The sequence below is a fragment of the Lithobates pipiens genome, unplaced genomic scaffold, assembly GCF_037356315.1.
Source record: "Lithobates pipiens isolate NorthernLeopardFrog02 unplaced genomic scaffold, aLitPip1_a1.2 Scaffold_13, whole genome shotgun sequence".
In the NCBI taxonomy this organism is placed as follows: Eukaryota; Metazoa; Chordata; class Amphibia; order Anura; family Ranidae; genus Lithobates; species Lithobates pipiens.
In genome coordinates this window covers 421901898-421915778 of record NW_027507718.1, presented here as the reverse complement: position 1 = coordinate 421915778, position 13881 = coordinate 421901898, and the positions used below count along the sequence as shown (strand labels likewise).

The 13881-nt window shown below is 40.1% G+C and overlaps 1 protein-coding gene across 1 annotated transcript in view; it reads left to right on the top strand.

Moving 5' to 3' along the window:
- UBE2K (ubiquitin conjugating enzyme E2 K) overlaps positions 1–13881 on the top strand; it is a 58943-nt gene that overhangs the window by 30180 nt on the left and 14882 nt on the right. The window contains exons 2-3 of the mRNA XM_077477619.1: positions 3083–3176; positions 8139–8197. Coding sequence (XP_077333745.1) covers positions 3083–3176; positions 8139–8197 — 153 coding nt within the window. The remainder of the gene's footprint in view (positions 1–3082; positions 3177–8138; positions 8198–13881) is intronic.

Below are 13881 nucleotides of genomic sequence, written 5' to 3'. Positions count from 1 at the left end.
CTCCTCAGCGTATATCAGTGAAGGAGAAAAATTACCTGTTTGCAAAATGTATTAACAAAATATAAAACGGTTTTGTATTCCTTTTTTTTTTTTTTTTTATTATTATTATTTATTTTATCAAAAAATAAACCCCAAAAGAAAGCTCCTATTTGTGGGGAAAAAAATGGTAAAAATGTATTTTGGGTACAGTGTTTGTATGACTGCGCAATTGTCATTCAAAGAGTGACAGCTCTAAGAGCTGAAAATTGGTCTGGGCAAGAGGGGGGTTTAGGTATCCAGTAAGCAAGTGGTTAATTAAAAAGAAAAAAACTGAAATGTCCCATTGGCATATTAATTCAGACCCTCTACTCTGTACTTTTCTGGAACACTTTTGGCAGCACTTACAGCCTCCAGTTTTTTTGGGGTATGACCCAACAAGCTTTTACACACTTGGTTCGGGGATGTTCTGCCATTCTTTGCAAATCCTCTGAAACTATAAAAGTCAACTGAGTTAAGCGAAGAATATCCTGGATGGTTTAATAGGGGTGGAGTTGAAAATGTAAAGGAGAAAAAGGTTTGAAGAGATGAATGTAGTCCAGCCTACTGTATGTGGTGTATTGTAAAGTGTAGGCTTTGTCATGTGGGTTTAGTAGATGCCACATGTCATAGGGACTCGAGGTGTGATGGGCACCTTTTGGAGCCTATTCAAAGCTGCATGAGAGGGGACTTGGCAGCAGTAATGGTAGGGTCCAGAGTGAGGTTCAGATCACCCCCACAAAGAAAAATCTTAAAACTGGGAGAGAACAGGAAGACTGAACAAGATGTGCCCATGGTTAGGGAAATACATTTTAACAATTGTGCATATGGCATTATACGAAGAGATTTTAAAGTGTTACTAAACCCACAACAGTAAAATGAGTCTGTATATGCAGTAAAGCATGCTTATTATACTTAATGTGGAACCGAAGGGGTTGATCCTCTGCATTGTCGAAAGGTGGTCTGATCCTGTCTTTTTATTTTTATTTTTATTTTTTTTGATTCTCACCATCCCCAATCTATCTCCAGAGCCCTGGGGGCAAGCTGCACATGCTCAGTTTGGTGTGTAATGCCAGAATTTGTTTATTTTCTTGTGAGAGTACATGTCATCAGCACAGGGCCAATCAGCACTGTCCAGAAAGAGGATCAGGGGTCCTGCAGCCTCATAGGACAGTCAGTGCAGAATGAAAACTCCAGAGACTGATAAAGGTATTTAGCAGTTTATATTTACTAAAATAATTGCATTTCCATTTTCTGTGTACTGTGGGAGACCAGATATACTGAATGCAGGATCATAGGTTTAGTAACACTTTAACAAAAGAGTCTGTTTTGGCCGTCTCCCCTTGATTCAAGCATAATGCATGGAAAGTTTGTATGGAAAGCTATGGAGACGACCTGGGATTTGTAAGTATGGTTAGGGCAGTGAACCCATAGAGGGCAGTATTTATTCTGACAAGTGAGTGGAGTTGTACGTCTGAAGTGGGGCTCCTGTATGAATAGCACATTGGTCTTTGTGTGGCTAGCATGGAATTTTTTTTACCTTTTCCCAGGTATGTTGAAACAACTATATGAACAAATGTTGAGAAAACCATTGCAGGCCAAGAAATGCTATGTAAGGTAGGACCTGCGGCAGGTAGACATAGGTGGGTAATAAAGCCTCTTTACCTCTTATTTGAGCAAGAAGCGATATACTCACTTGTATTTAATGTCCCTTTGTTTCAACAGCCTGAGAACTGGCTTCGGGGCTCGGTGTAGGCTGAGCTTATGTCTGGAATGATCTGGCAACAAATTAATGGGCGTCCCATTGAGGAAATGAGGCAAAATCGCCAAAACCAGTTTTTAATGCCCAAAGAAAGCTTTGTCAAACTTAATTTCCACTTTGCATAGTTCATTATTCTGCATTTTTACTGATATCTTGAATTTCATTATATGTTTAGGCTTGGTTCTTTTAGTTACTAGACACCTAAGGGCTTAAACCCCCTATATAATTTTTAGATTGTAAGCTCTAATGAGTAGGGCCCTCTGATTCCTCTTGTACTGTAATAATGCCTTTATTTTGTTAAGCGCTGCACAAACTGCTGACGCTATATAAATCCTGTATAATAATTGTTCTCATACCTGCTGCATGTATTTAGTAACTCATGTAGCTTTGCATTGATGACCATCTATATAAATTTATGTTTTTAGTCCTGCTTGGCTATCTCTGTCGTGGCCCACGCACCTGAGCAGCAGGTCTATTAGAAATTCACTTTGGATTTTACCTTGATATCTATGGATCTTAGTGGATAAAAGCCTTCTTTTGATCTTCCCGACTAGAGACCTTAAAATGTTTTCATTGTAGAAAGGATTTCCTCCACACTTTCAGCAGATGACTAAAGATGTTCAGGCTGATATAATAAAGCCAGCCATAGATGGTTCAAATCGAATCTCTGATGATCTGGCTGACGTTCAAACCATTTATGGGCAGGCTGATTGTACCCATGTCGATCAATTGACTGTATTGATGGGGGAAACTAGCAATTTTTTTTCTTTCCTGCAATCTGTGGTTGTAGGAAAGAAAATGTTATATCTATGGCCTCACGCTTTTATATTTTCTGAAATGTTATCTGTGGTAGATCGCTTATTGGAGTGTAAGCAGCTGCTGTCAGGCGTTCAGGAGGTGACCCGAATAGCAAATGTGATCCATGTATTTGGATTTGAATGGGTGAGTTTGGGTGGCGACACATGTCAACTCAACATTAAATTTACTGTGATGCAAAGCCCATGTGAAAGACCTAAAGGAGTTGCGAATGTTCACGCATTAAATTCCATGAATAGTCACGTCAGTTATCCAATTATGTGTAGATGAAATAAGAATATGGGAATAGGAAAATGGGGAAATAAAAATATGGGAATGGGAAAACGTTTAGCCTATTGTAGTATTGAAGTAAATCTTCATATAATTGTATGAAAGTTCTTCCCTCCTTTTAGTAAATCTGCCTTTTTTACTGTGTTTTTCCTAAATTGTAAATCTGTTATTTTCTAATACTTCTCTTCTTTCTTTTTTTTTTTTTTTTTTTTTTCTTAGACTAGCAAAAACCAAATCAAAGTAGACCTGGTAGATGAGAATTTCTCTGAACTGAGAGGTGAAATTGCTGGCCCTCCCGACACTCCATATGAAGGCAAGTACTGTCCATTAGATTAACCTTTTATAATGATTATAATATTAGGGATCAGATTATTATCTATCTATATTTGTAAAGTTCTTCAGGTAACGGGGAGTAATGTGATTTAAAAAAAATGCTTGCTTTTCTCATCTAGGTTAAATTAGAGACATCTCGGTCTTTGCTGTTTTTTATTTTAAATCTATCTGGATAACTGAATGATTCATTATGTTATTATTTAGCAAATTTCTTGGAGACAAAGATTATGTAATTTTCCTCTTTCTTTAAAATTCTACTCTTATTAGTATAGTTGGAAAGCAGAGTGATGTATTCTGCTGCAGGATAATCTTTATCATGGTCAATAATTTTTAGCTTTGCAAATAAAGATAATGGAAGAGGCGTATGAAGTCAAAACAATTTTAAGGTTCTTTCACTGCAAGCGCATGTTCCAAATATGTTTAATCCAGAAAATTTTAAATGTGTGTTTTTATCATACTGTATAAGTTTGCTACACTATATCCAGTATAATGTCAGTCAAGTTCCTGTTCAGCACTGGAATCGGACTGCATGGATAGTCGCACCTATGTGATCCAATTCCTGCACCATTTGACAGTTTGCACTTTGATCTGCGAACTGATCTGGGGGTTTCATTAACTGTACATTAACACCCCAAGTGGTTCGTAGATGTCGGTGTGCGATTCAGGTGCGATGCACTGAATCAGGGGTGACCCGGCACTGAATATTAGGGTTTCAAGCATTGCACCACCGTGAACTTTTTAATGAGCAATTTCTTGCCACTGTACAGAACATGTATGCATCTTTAAGTCATTACACATTTTCAAATTGTAGTACATTTCCCGTTCACCATAAATTAACGGCTATAGCCGAGTGTTGGCTGATCCTGGGTCACAGGAGTGCAAAAGTATGATTTTGTGACCCACAAGAGAAGTATAACCAAACTAGCATTGGCCATATTTCTCTTTTTAAGGTTTGGTAAGCTGCAATATTTTTAGTTTTTTGTTTTTGTGTTTCGATACATATTAACACAGTGATGTCACACTTTACTGTACCTCTTTCAATCAGCGCACTTTACTTTTTAATGTGCTCTTCTATTCAGTGCACATTACCTTTTTTTTTATTTATTTTTTTTCTATAATATTTGTTGGGAAAAAAACAATGCAAAACATACAAAATTTTTCCCCAGACACACAGAAACCAACCAAACTCATGATCACAGCGGTATAATAAATGAAACATGTTGAAGTTCGTATCAGCAGGCCCTGACAGAATTGTTTGTGGCGTCAAGCATCCAAAGGGCCAACAAGTAACACTAACATCAGACTAACAAACCTAGCACAATCGTATAAAGTATGCACCATAACATGAAAGTCCCAGTCAGAGTGGCCTTACACTTGCTGTGGAACAATTGGGGTCTATAAGCCTCATGACCAAAACCAACCCAGACAGAATTGGCAACTAGACCTTCCTTTGTCCCCTGAGGAAAGTTGCAAAGCGTTTAGACCTGCCAAACTCTGCAGGCAGCACTAGCAACTCAAACGTTGCAGTGTGAACGCCTCCATCCTCTCCCTATTGTAATAACTTTGAGTAGAATTGATAGACGCTTGGGAAGCGTTTAAAAACGGCCAACCGCCTATTTTCAATGCTGTGTGAAAGAGCCCTTAATCAGCAACCTTTATTAAAACCTCAGGCAAAACTTTGTTCATTTAGAGTGGAAAAGGATTAAATCTCAAACAGTTTTTTTTTTTTTTTGTGTTCACATTTGGGAGATTTTCGCTCATTGCCTTCCTAGAAAGATAGGAAGTGTGCAAATCTCCCTTACAAGGATGCCGACAACAAAATACTTAGCAACCAACACCCCACTATATTTAAAAAATGAAGCTGCAGAATCTGGAGCCTAAGTTAGGACAACCCATATATAGTATAGTATAGTATCTTTACTTGTGGAAATAAGATATGCTTACAACCTTCATCAAATGCCAATTTTACAGCATTCCCTGGTTACACTACTTAAGATGGTTTACTTTTTCTTTTACCGGCTGATGCCTTCTTCTCCTGACCCATCACAGTGACTTCTGTTCTCAGGTACATCAGGTACATCTTGTTTCGATCCTAGAGCAGCGTCAATGGCATTGTGTAGAAATGCATTCACTTTTATTTCCCAGTCAGTAGCTACAAGAGAGAGTGAGAAAGCAGACTAAAAGCCCCTTTTGCAAATGGCCTACAAGTACGGTAATTCCTATTGGAACTGGATGTAAAAAGCATCCACGTGCAACAGACTTTATTATAATTTTCTTTTTTTTTTTTAATTATGATTGTTTTAAAACAAGAGGTAATGCAGGCTGTGTTCACAGATATGACAATACAGGAATGCCCACAACACTTGAAACAAAATCAGCCTATGGCAAAAACCATCTATACCTTTTACATTTGCTGGTAATAGTGAATGCATTTGGAGAGATGTCAGCTTGCTCAGTAGTAGAGATACCCTAGTGTTTATAGCTTAGAGAAGAAATCTGTGCTGATTTCACAGATTTACTGGGATTGCTAGGGGGGCTTTTATTAAGCAGAGACGCTTTCTGTACGTGAATCTTCCAGGTCCATTTGTTTTTTAAATGACAGTGAGTGATTCTCCACTGGAGAATGTTTGGTGTTTCTGCTTTTGAGTAAACCTTCAGTGGTAAAATTATATTTAAGTGAACCCATCACAAACTTGGGCAATTCAGACTGAAATTATGAGAAATATCCTGAATAATAAATTGTGAGTTCCAGAAGCTATCATGCAATTCTTAAATTTGTTTGGTAATGGTGCACTTGGCCTCACCTCCTGAAACTTTCTCTTGATTCCAGGCTGCCTTTCATTTGACAGTAAAATTTGAGAGGGGTTTACTCACACTCGGCTCTTATATGGAAAGTTTGAGATAACTTAAAGCGGTGTTGCACCCACAATTTTTTATTTTTTTTTAAGTCAGCAGCTACAAACACTGTAGCTGCTGACTTTTAATAAGGACACTTACCTGTCCAGGGAGCCCACGATGTGGCGTGGCCCCCCCAGGCCAATCCGTCCATCGGATCGCGTGCAGGCACCAGCATTCTAACTAAGGGAAACCGGCAGTGGAGCCTTGCGGCTTCATTGGCCAGTTCCTACTGCGCATGCATGAGTCACGCTGCGCTTTGTGAATGGCCAGCTGTCTTCTGGGACACACACCAGTCCCAGAAGACAGTGGGGGGGGCCCTCACCACACACAAAGGATATGATGCCCTGCACCGCAGACCGGATGGATCGGAAGTAAACTTAGTACTTATAAAAAGGTACGTTAGAAGAGAAAAAAAAATATAGTTTTTTTTTCATATCCAAAAACGAAGGGTGGTCTTGCGTTTAAGACCACCTCTCAAAAGTGGGTGGAACTCCGCTTTAAACTAAATTTATTGCCCATTTTGCCTTGCATTTTTTTATGCTGTACTTGCATTGCCACAGGTTGTGACCGGCTTACTTTAAAATTAGTTGGCCGCTTTAAAATGAATGCAAACCTCAGCTTCTCTTATTTGCTCCCTTTTAGACTGTTGAATACTACAATTGAAAGCATTTTGTTTTCTTTGTTCAATAAATGACAAATTCAGAGCTGTCCAGTGCTCACTTTCTGTGTTATCTCAAGAAGAGTAATTACTCCTCCCATTCAGTATCTTAGGACTACAGAAAGATTATCCTTTATATTGTGGAAATGGAATAGTGGGGGGAGGTTTGGTAAGAAAACGCTGGGCAGGGCTGAAAATACAGTACTCCTCAAATTGCGTGTTATCAGCCTCGCAACAGGACTTGGGAGCTGAGTACAATTTTGGTAGATCACCAGTTATTTTATATGCAGAGTTTTTAAAAGGGAAGTATGGGTTTTGTTTGTTTTTTGTTTTTTTTGTTTTTTTTATGTTTATAATCATACTTGCCTAGGTAGCTGTCCCCCGGCATCTCTGCACTGAGAACCTAGCCACGAACACCGCCGATGGCAGCATCTCTCCTGCTTTGTTCCTCCACACTCATCGAATCGATGAGCTGTGGAGGAGTGGGAAGCGGCCATCTCAGCGGCTCACTGAGCTGCTGAGACTGCCATCAGTCAAGGCAGCTGACGGATCCAGACTTAGGCAGTCGGGATGACGCGGTGCCTCGACTGATTCCAGTGATGTCAGCAGAGAGTGGAATAAAGACCGCTCTCCGCTGAAAACGGGTCACAGGAGTGCAAAAGGAATTGCACTTCTGTGACCCTTAGGAGAAGCCCAGCCTAAAAAGCTCAGGCTGGACTTCTTTAAAATGTTTGCAACATGGTTAATGCAGAGATGTTAACCAAAAACAGTTAGTCTTTAGGAAGGCCATACATGGATTATAGCGGATTACCCCATTCACACATTCAATGTGGATGGGGGAATCTTCCCACGGTGCTATTGTATTCTACCCACTGAAGGCTCCATACCGACAGAATACAATGATGGCAGCGCTGATCCTTCAGAAAAAACCCAACAGGCTGGTTTGTACACAAGTTGATCAATAGATAAACTTGTGTATAACCAGTTAGCCCATACACTAATTACAATTTTTGGTCAGTCTCTGCTAAACTACCAGAATTTCAATCCATATATAATTGGCTTTAGTATAATATATATATATATATATATATATATATATATATATATATATATATATATAATTAAAGCCAATTATATATGGATTTTTTTTTTTTATATATTTCTGAATGATCTTTTTTTTGCTTGTGTTCCAGTGTGTTTTTCTGCTGTCATTTAAGACGTGTAGAAACTTTTATCTAGTGAAAACTTTTCTCTGTGAATGCCACCATTTTGTCATTACCTTCAGATGACTGCACTATAAATTATATTTTCAAATAAAATGATTCACAGTGAGTTTTTAGATTTGTAACCTAAGAATTGGTAAAAGGATAAAATATTATTTTACAGGTGGACGATACCAGCTAGAAATCAAAATACCAGAAACATACCCCTTTAATCCCCCTAAGGTAAGAAGTAGATGTGTAATGGATTGTGAAGTTGCTGAAAGATCTCACGCTATTGGATTATACTTAAAATGGACCTGTTGAGGGGTGATAAATACTAAAACTAGTACCCTGTGAAGAAAACCTACTTCATAATTACTTGTTCATTGGCTGGTGTGCAGAAACTCTGCAGCACTGGTAGCAGAACTTCGAGCACCGATCCTATTCTGCACCCTGGAGGTGTGTAGCTTAGCCTGCCCCTGCTGGGCTTTATGGTTCCTCATGATGACCATTCTGGCACTATTATATCTTTCACTGGCTAGGGGTCAAAAGAAGTAACCACAGCAACTATTCGGAGGGGGCTTTATTTGGCAAAACCCACAGTCATTGGTAGGTCAGTTTAAAAGCTAAACTACTTCAAACCAGCTACGGATGGTCAAGTATGAAGTTGTTTTTTCTTCACAAGGTACCACTTTTAGATTCTTTCTGACTTCCTTACAAGATCCCTTTTAAATTCTCTAGTTCAAAGTGTTTGTAAAGTCTTTTTTTTATTTTTTTTCTCTAAAAATACAAACCTGTCATACTTTCCTTCTCTGTTGCAGTGGATTTGCACAGAGCAGCCCGGATCCTCCTCTTCTCGGGTCCCCCGAGGTCTCCTGGCCCCTCCCCCCTGTCGAGTGGTGGCACTCGAGCCAAGTCACAGCTCCATGTGTTCATTCAGACTTGGATCTGGTTTTCAGCCCCCTCCTCTCCTGATTGGCTAACTGACTTTGACAGTAGCATGAGCCAATGGCTCCGCTGCTGTGTCTCAGCCAATCAAAAGGAGAGTCCAGAATGGCTGAGGTAGTCGTGGACATCGCTGGAGAGAGATGGGGCTTCAGGTAAGTTCTAGGGGTTCTGGGGAAGCTGCTGCATGCAGGTTTTTTCTATCTTAATGCATAGAATGCCCCCCCCACTTGACAGTACAAGTCTGTGTGAGGACACTTGTGCCAAGGGGTGTGGCTGTTACTCTGCTATGCCAGCACAGAATACTGGAGGATGAGCCAGGAAGTAGCTTTTTAAGTGAAAGGAGAAAGGTAGCTTAAAGTATTTCCAGGGAAAAAAACATTTCAAATGGGCTACAAACCTGAACCCTTTGCTAATCATTAAATATATAGCCGAGATGCACACTGTATATGGTAACTTTTCTGTTATCCAAAATATATGTTGCCAACTATGTTTTCTGCACACTGAATAAACAGATTGCTTGTTTTCTGGATCTGCATTAGCAAATTCATGGGAAGACCTAGTCAAATCACAGGGGGGTAGGCAGCTATTTGACAGGTGAGATTCAATGTAGGAAAATGTAAAGTAATGCACTTGGGAGCTAAAAATATGCATGCAAGTTATGTGATAAGGGGAGAAAAAATGGGGATCCTAGTAGATGGCAGACTCAGCAATACCATGCAATGCCAAGCTGCAGCAAGTAGGGCGAGCAGACTGTTTGTATGCATTAAGAGGAGTGTTTAGTCAAGAGGTAACGCTACAAATCGCTAACATTTTACAAAACTCTGGTTTGGCCACATCTTGAGTATACAGCCCAGTTCTGGTCCCCAATCCTCAGACTGGTGTCAAACTGGAAAGAGTCCAGAGAAGGGCAGCAAAGCTAATAAGCGGGCTGGAGGACCTCGGTTATGAAGAACAACTACAAACATTAAACCTTTTCTCCCTGGAGAAGGGACGCTTAAGAGGGTATATTATAGAAATGTTCAAATCTTTTTCAACATTTGTAACAGCAATTTTTTACAATAACATGTGATATAGGGGTGTGCATCTTCACTGGTCTCATGATTCGAGAGTGATTATCTGGTCAACGATTTGATTCTGCGATACATCACGATTACCAACGCACTCCCACTTCCACTCTGCAAACTTCTGGGACACATCACAGTTCCCCAAAAATTGCCCGGCTATGCAGGACAGCGCAGTGAGACACCTGCACCCGGCTGTGAAGCTGCAAGCTGTGACAGCCAGATGCCAACAGTTTTGCCAGCGCCGTGAACAGGCGTGGGAGAGAATGGAGGGTTCGGGTGGCCACGTCGCTGGATTGTGGGACAGGTGAGTGTCTTTCTATTAAAAGTCAGAAGATACTTTTTTTTTTTTCTAACTGCAGACTTTTAATAAACAAAAAATTGACTGGAGCTCCGCTTTGAATTAAAAATAACCTCACTCCCTTGAAGTGCACTAATCCGGTGCACTACAGGGTACAGGCTTTACAAAAACTGCTGCTGGGAGGTCAGGAGGGATTACAATCCACAGCTGACAAACCATATTTTTTTAAAAGGCACATACAGCGGGGCACTACATTCATTGTAACACTGCATTTATTAAAAGAAAGTAATTTTTAAAAATACGCTTGGAGCGCTTTCCCGGGAGGGGCGGGGAAAGTCGGGATGATGTTGCCTGCAATCGATTTTCCGGTCCTTATGCATTGAGACACCCGAATCGTGATGCATCGATTAATTTCAGCACCCCTAATGTTATACTCACCTGCTCTGTGCATTGTTTGCACAGAATGGCTTGGACCTTTTCTTGGGTCCCCCACCAGTGATCTTGGCTCTGCCACTTTTGTGTCTGCCCCCATACCAAGCTGCTTGCTATGAAGGCAGACATGCAGGCTTGCTCATCTAGATACAAACAGCCCAGCTTGGCTCTACCCCTAGGTGATCCAAGCGGATTTTCTCCTCTCCCTCCCTGCATTCTTTTGGGACATGTCACATGTCCCAGAAGACTGCTGGGAACATTCACCATGGACAGCACGGCTCGCACGTGTGCAGTGGCCACCTGGCTGTGAAGTCACAAGCTGTCACAACCGGTTGACCACAGTTGAAATGATGGGGTCAGATCAATGAGCGAAGAAATGGCTCAAGTGAGCACAACACTGAATCATAGGGCAGGTGAGTTGCTGTTTATTAGCCACTTGCTGACCACCCTATAGCAGTTTTAGTGCTGTAAGGTGGAAGCTGTGCACCAGATCACATGTGTGTGTATAGATACGTGATTTGGCATTTTCGCCTACAGGGTGCACGCCGCTTCTGCTGTGAATATATTACGTTTTTGTAGCTGCTGACATTTAATAAATTGACTTTAGCTACTCTTTTTAAGTTAAGACGCAGCCACACAATGAAGTTGGACGAAAAATGATTCATTCTTAAACCTCAGTTTACATTACAAACCGCACGTCAAACGCATAGGAACTGCATCATATGCCTGTGCAGTTCAAATGCAAGTCGGTGCGATTTGAGCCCATTTATTTTGAACACCTATTGTGGACCTGCATTGTGCATGCATCAATTTTGGAACTGCACTGCAGCCAGAAGACAAAAGTACCATGCGATCCAGTGCAGAAAACTGACTAGCTGAAGCTCGCAAGGGCAGTGCAGTTTGAATGTGGTGTAGAAAACGTGCATGGTTTTCTGGGTTTACCACACTGCAGTAATGTGAACCTAGGTTAAATTGGATAAGGGGTTCTTAACTCTTAAGAGTGATAATGATGTGGAACTCCCTTGAAGAGTTTGTGGCCTCAGTGAGGAGTTGGGGAACACATTGTACAGGGATATGGAAAACCGTAGACACGCACACATCCAGGTTGAACTGGTGGTCTTTATTCAACTTTACCAACTATGCACAGTGTCTGGAAAAAGTATTCATACCCCTTGAAATTTTCCACATTTTGTCATGTTACAACCAAAAGCGTAAATGTATTTTCTTGGGGTTTTATGGGACAGATCAACACAAAGTGGCACATATTTGTGAAGTGGAAAGAAAATGATGAATGGTTTTCAATTTATTTTTTTACAAATATCTGAAAAGTATGGTGTGCATTTGTATTCAGCCCCCCGAGTCAATACTTTGTAGAACCACCTTTCGCTGAAATTACAGCTGTAAGTCTTTTTGAGTCTACCAGCTTTGCACATCGAGAATGTGAAATTTTTGCCCATTCATCTTTGCAAAATAGCTCAATATCTGTCAGATTGGAGAGTATCTGTAAACAGCATTTTTCAAGTCTAACCACAGATTCTCAATTGGATTTAGGTCTGGACTTTGGGCCATTCTAACACATGAATATGCTTTGATCTAAACCATTCTATTGTAGCTCTGGCAGTATGTTTAGGGTCATTGTCCTGCTGGAAGGTGAACCTCCACCCCAGTCTCAAGTCTTTTGCAGACTAACAGGTTTTCTTCTAAGATTGCCCTGTATTTGGCTCCATCCATCTACACATCAACTCTGACCAGCTTCCCTGTCCCTGCTGAAGAAAAGCATCTGCATAGAACATGATGCTGCCACCATGTTTCACTGTGGGGAAGTTGTGTTTTAGGTTGATGTGCAGTGTTAGTTTGAGAATTTGAACAGCACAGCATTTTTCAGGTCTTGACACAGATTCTCAATTGGATTTAGGTCTGGACTTTGCTGGGCCATTCTAACACATTAATATTTTTTGATCTAAACCATTTCATTGTAGTTGTGACTGTATGTTTGGGGGTCATTGTCCTGCTGGAAGGTGAACATCCGCCCCACTCTCAAGTCTTTTGCAGATGGCCATGTCCTGCTAGGTTTGCAGTTGTGCCATACTTTTCATTTTCGGATGATGGATTGAACAGTGCTTCGTGAGATCTTCAAAGCTTGGGATATTTTTTTTTTATAACCTAACCCTGCTTTAAACTTCTCCAAAACGTTATTTCTGACTTGTCTGGTGTGTTCCTTAGCCTTCATGATGCTGTTTGCTCACTAAGGTCCTCTAACAAACCTCTAAGGGCTTCACAGAACAGCTGTATTTATAATCAGAGTAAATTACACACAGGTGGAGTCTTATTTACTTCTGAAGGCAATTGGTTCCACTCGTTTTTCTAGTTGAGGGTGTCGGCGTAAAGGGGGCTGAATACAAATGCACGCCACACTTTCCAGATATTTATTTGTAAAAAATGTGGAAAACCATTTATCGTTTTCCTTCCACTTCACAATTATGTGCCACTTTGTGTCGGTCTATTACATAAAGTACATTTACATTTTTGGTTGGAACAAGACAAAATGTGGAAAATTTCAAGGGGTGTGAATACTTTTTCAAGGCACTGTAACTTTATGTAGCAATACAGTTTTCTGGCCTCGCCACTCGCTGGGTAAATGTGTGGTGGCTAAATTGTTCAGTTCTGTATTCTCCTGTAATGCATTTTCTTTATTGAAAAAAAAAATAATTGTTCAGTAAGCTGGCTTGATATAGGGAGATGACGACAAAAGCTGGTTATGTAGTATTACTGAGCTTCACAAGGCAAGGCTGACCGAACAGATTTTATTTCTTATTTAACAGGCAAAACACCTAATTATTATTATTATTATTCTTATTTTTTTTTTATTTTTTTTTTTTTTTTTTTTTTTTTTTTTTTTGTATTTCAGTTTTGTATATGTAATAATTTTTTTTTTTTTTATTATATTAAAAGGGCACAAGTGCCACCAGTAAGCTGAAAGAAAATTCTTGAGCTCCTTCATGATACAATGTACCTTTTTAGGTCCACCCGCAATGTTCACAAACCTAGGAATGTTCATCTGTGTTTTTCTAGTTCTCAGGCCTTATGTTCAACTGAACAATTCGTTATTGTCAAGTTAACTGACTTGTACTGCTAAAATTGGTCTGGGCATCAGAGCTAAAAAAAAAAAACTGAAAGTGTTTGTT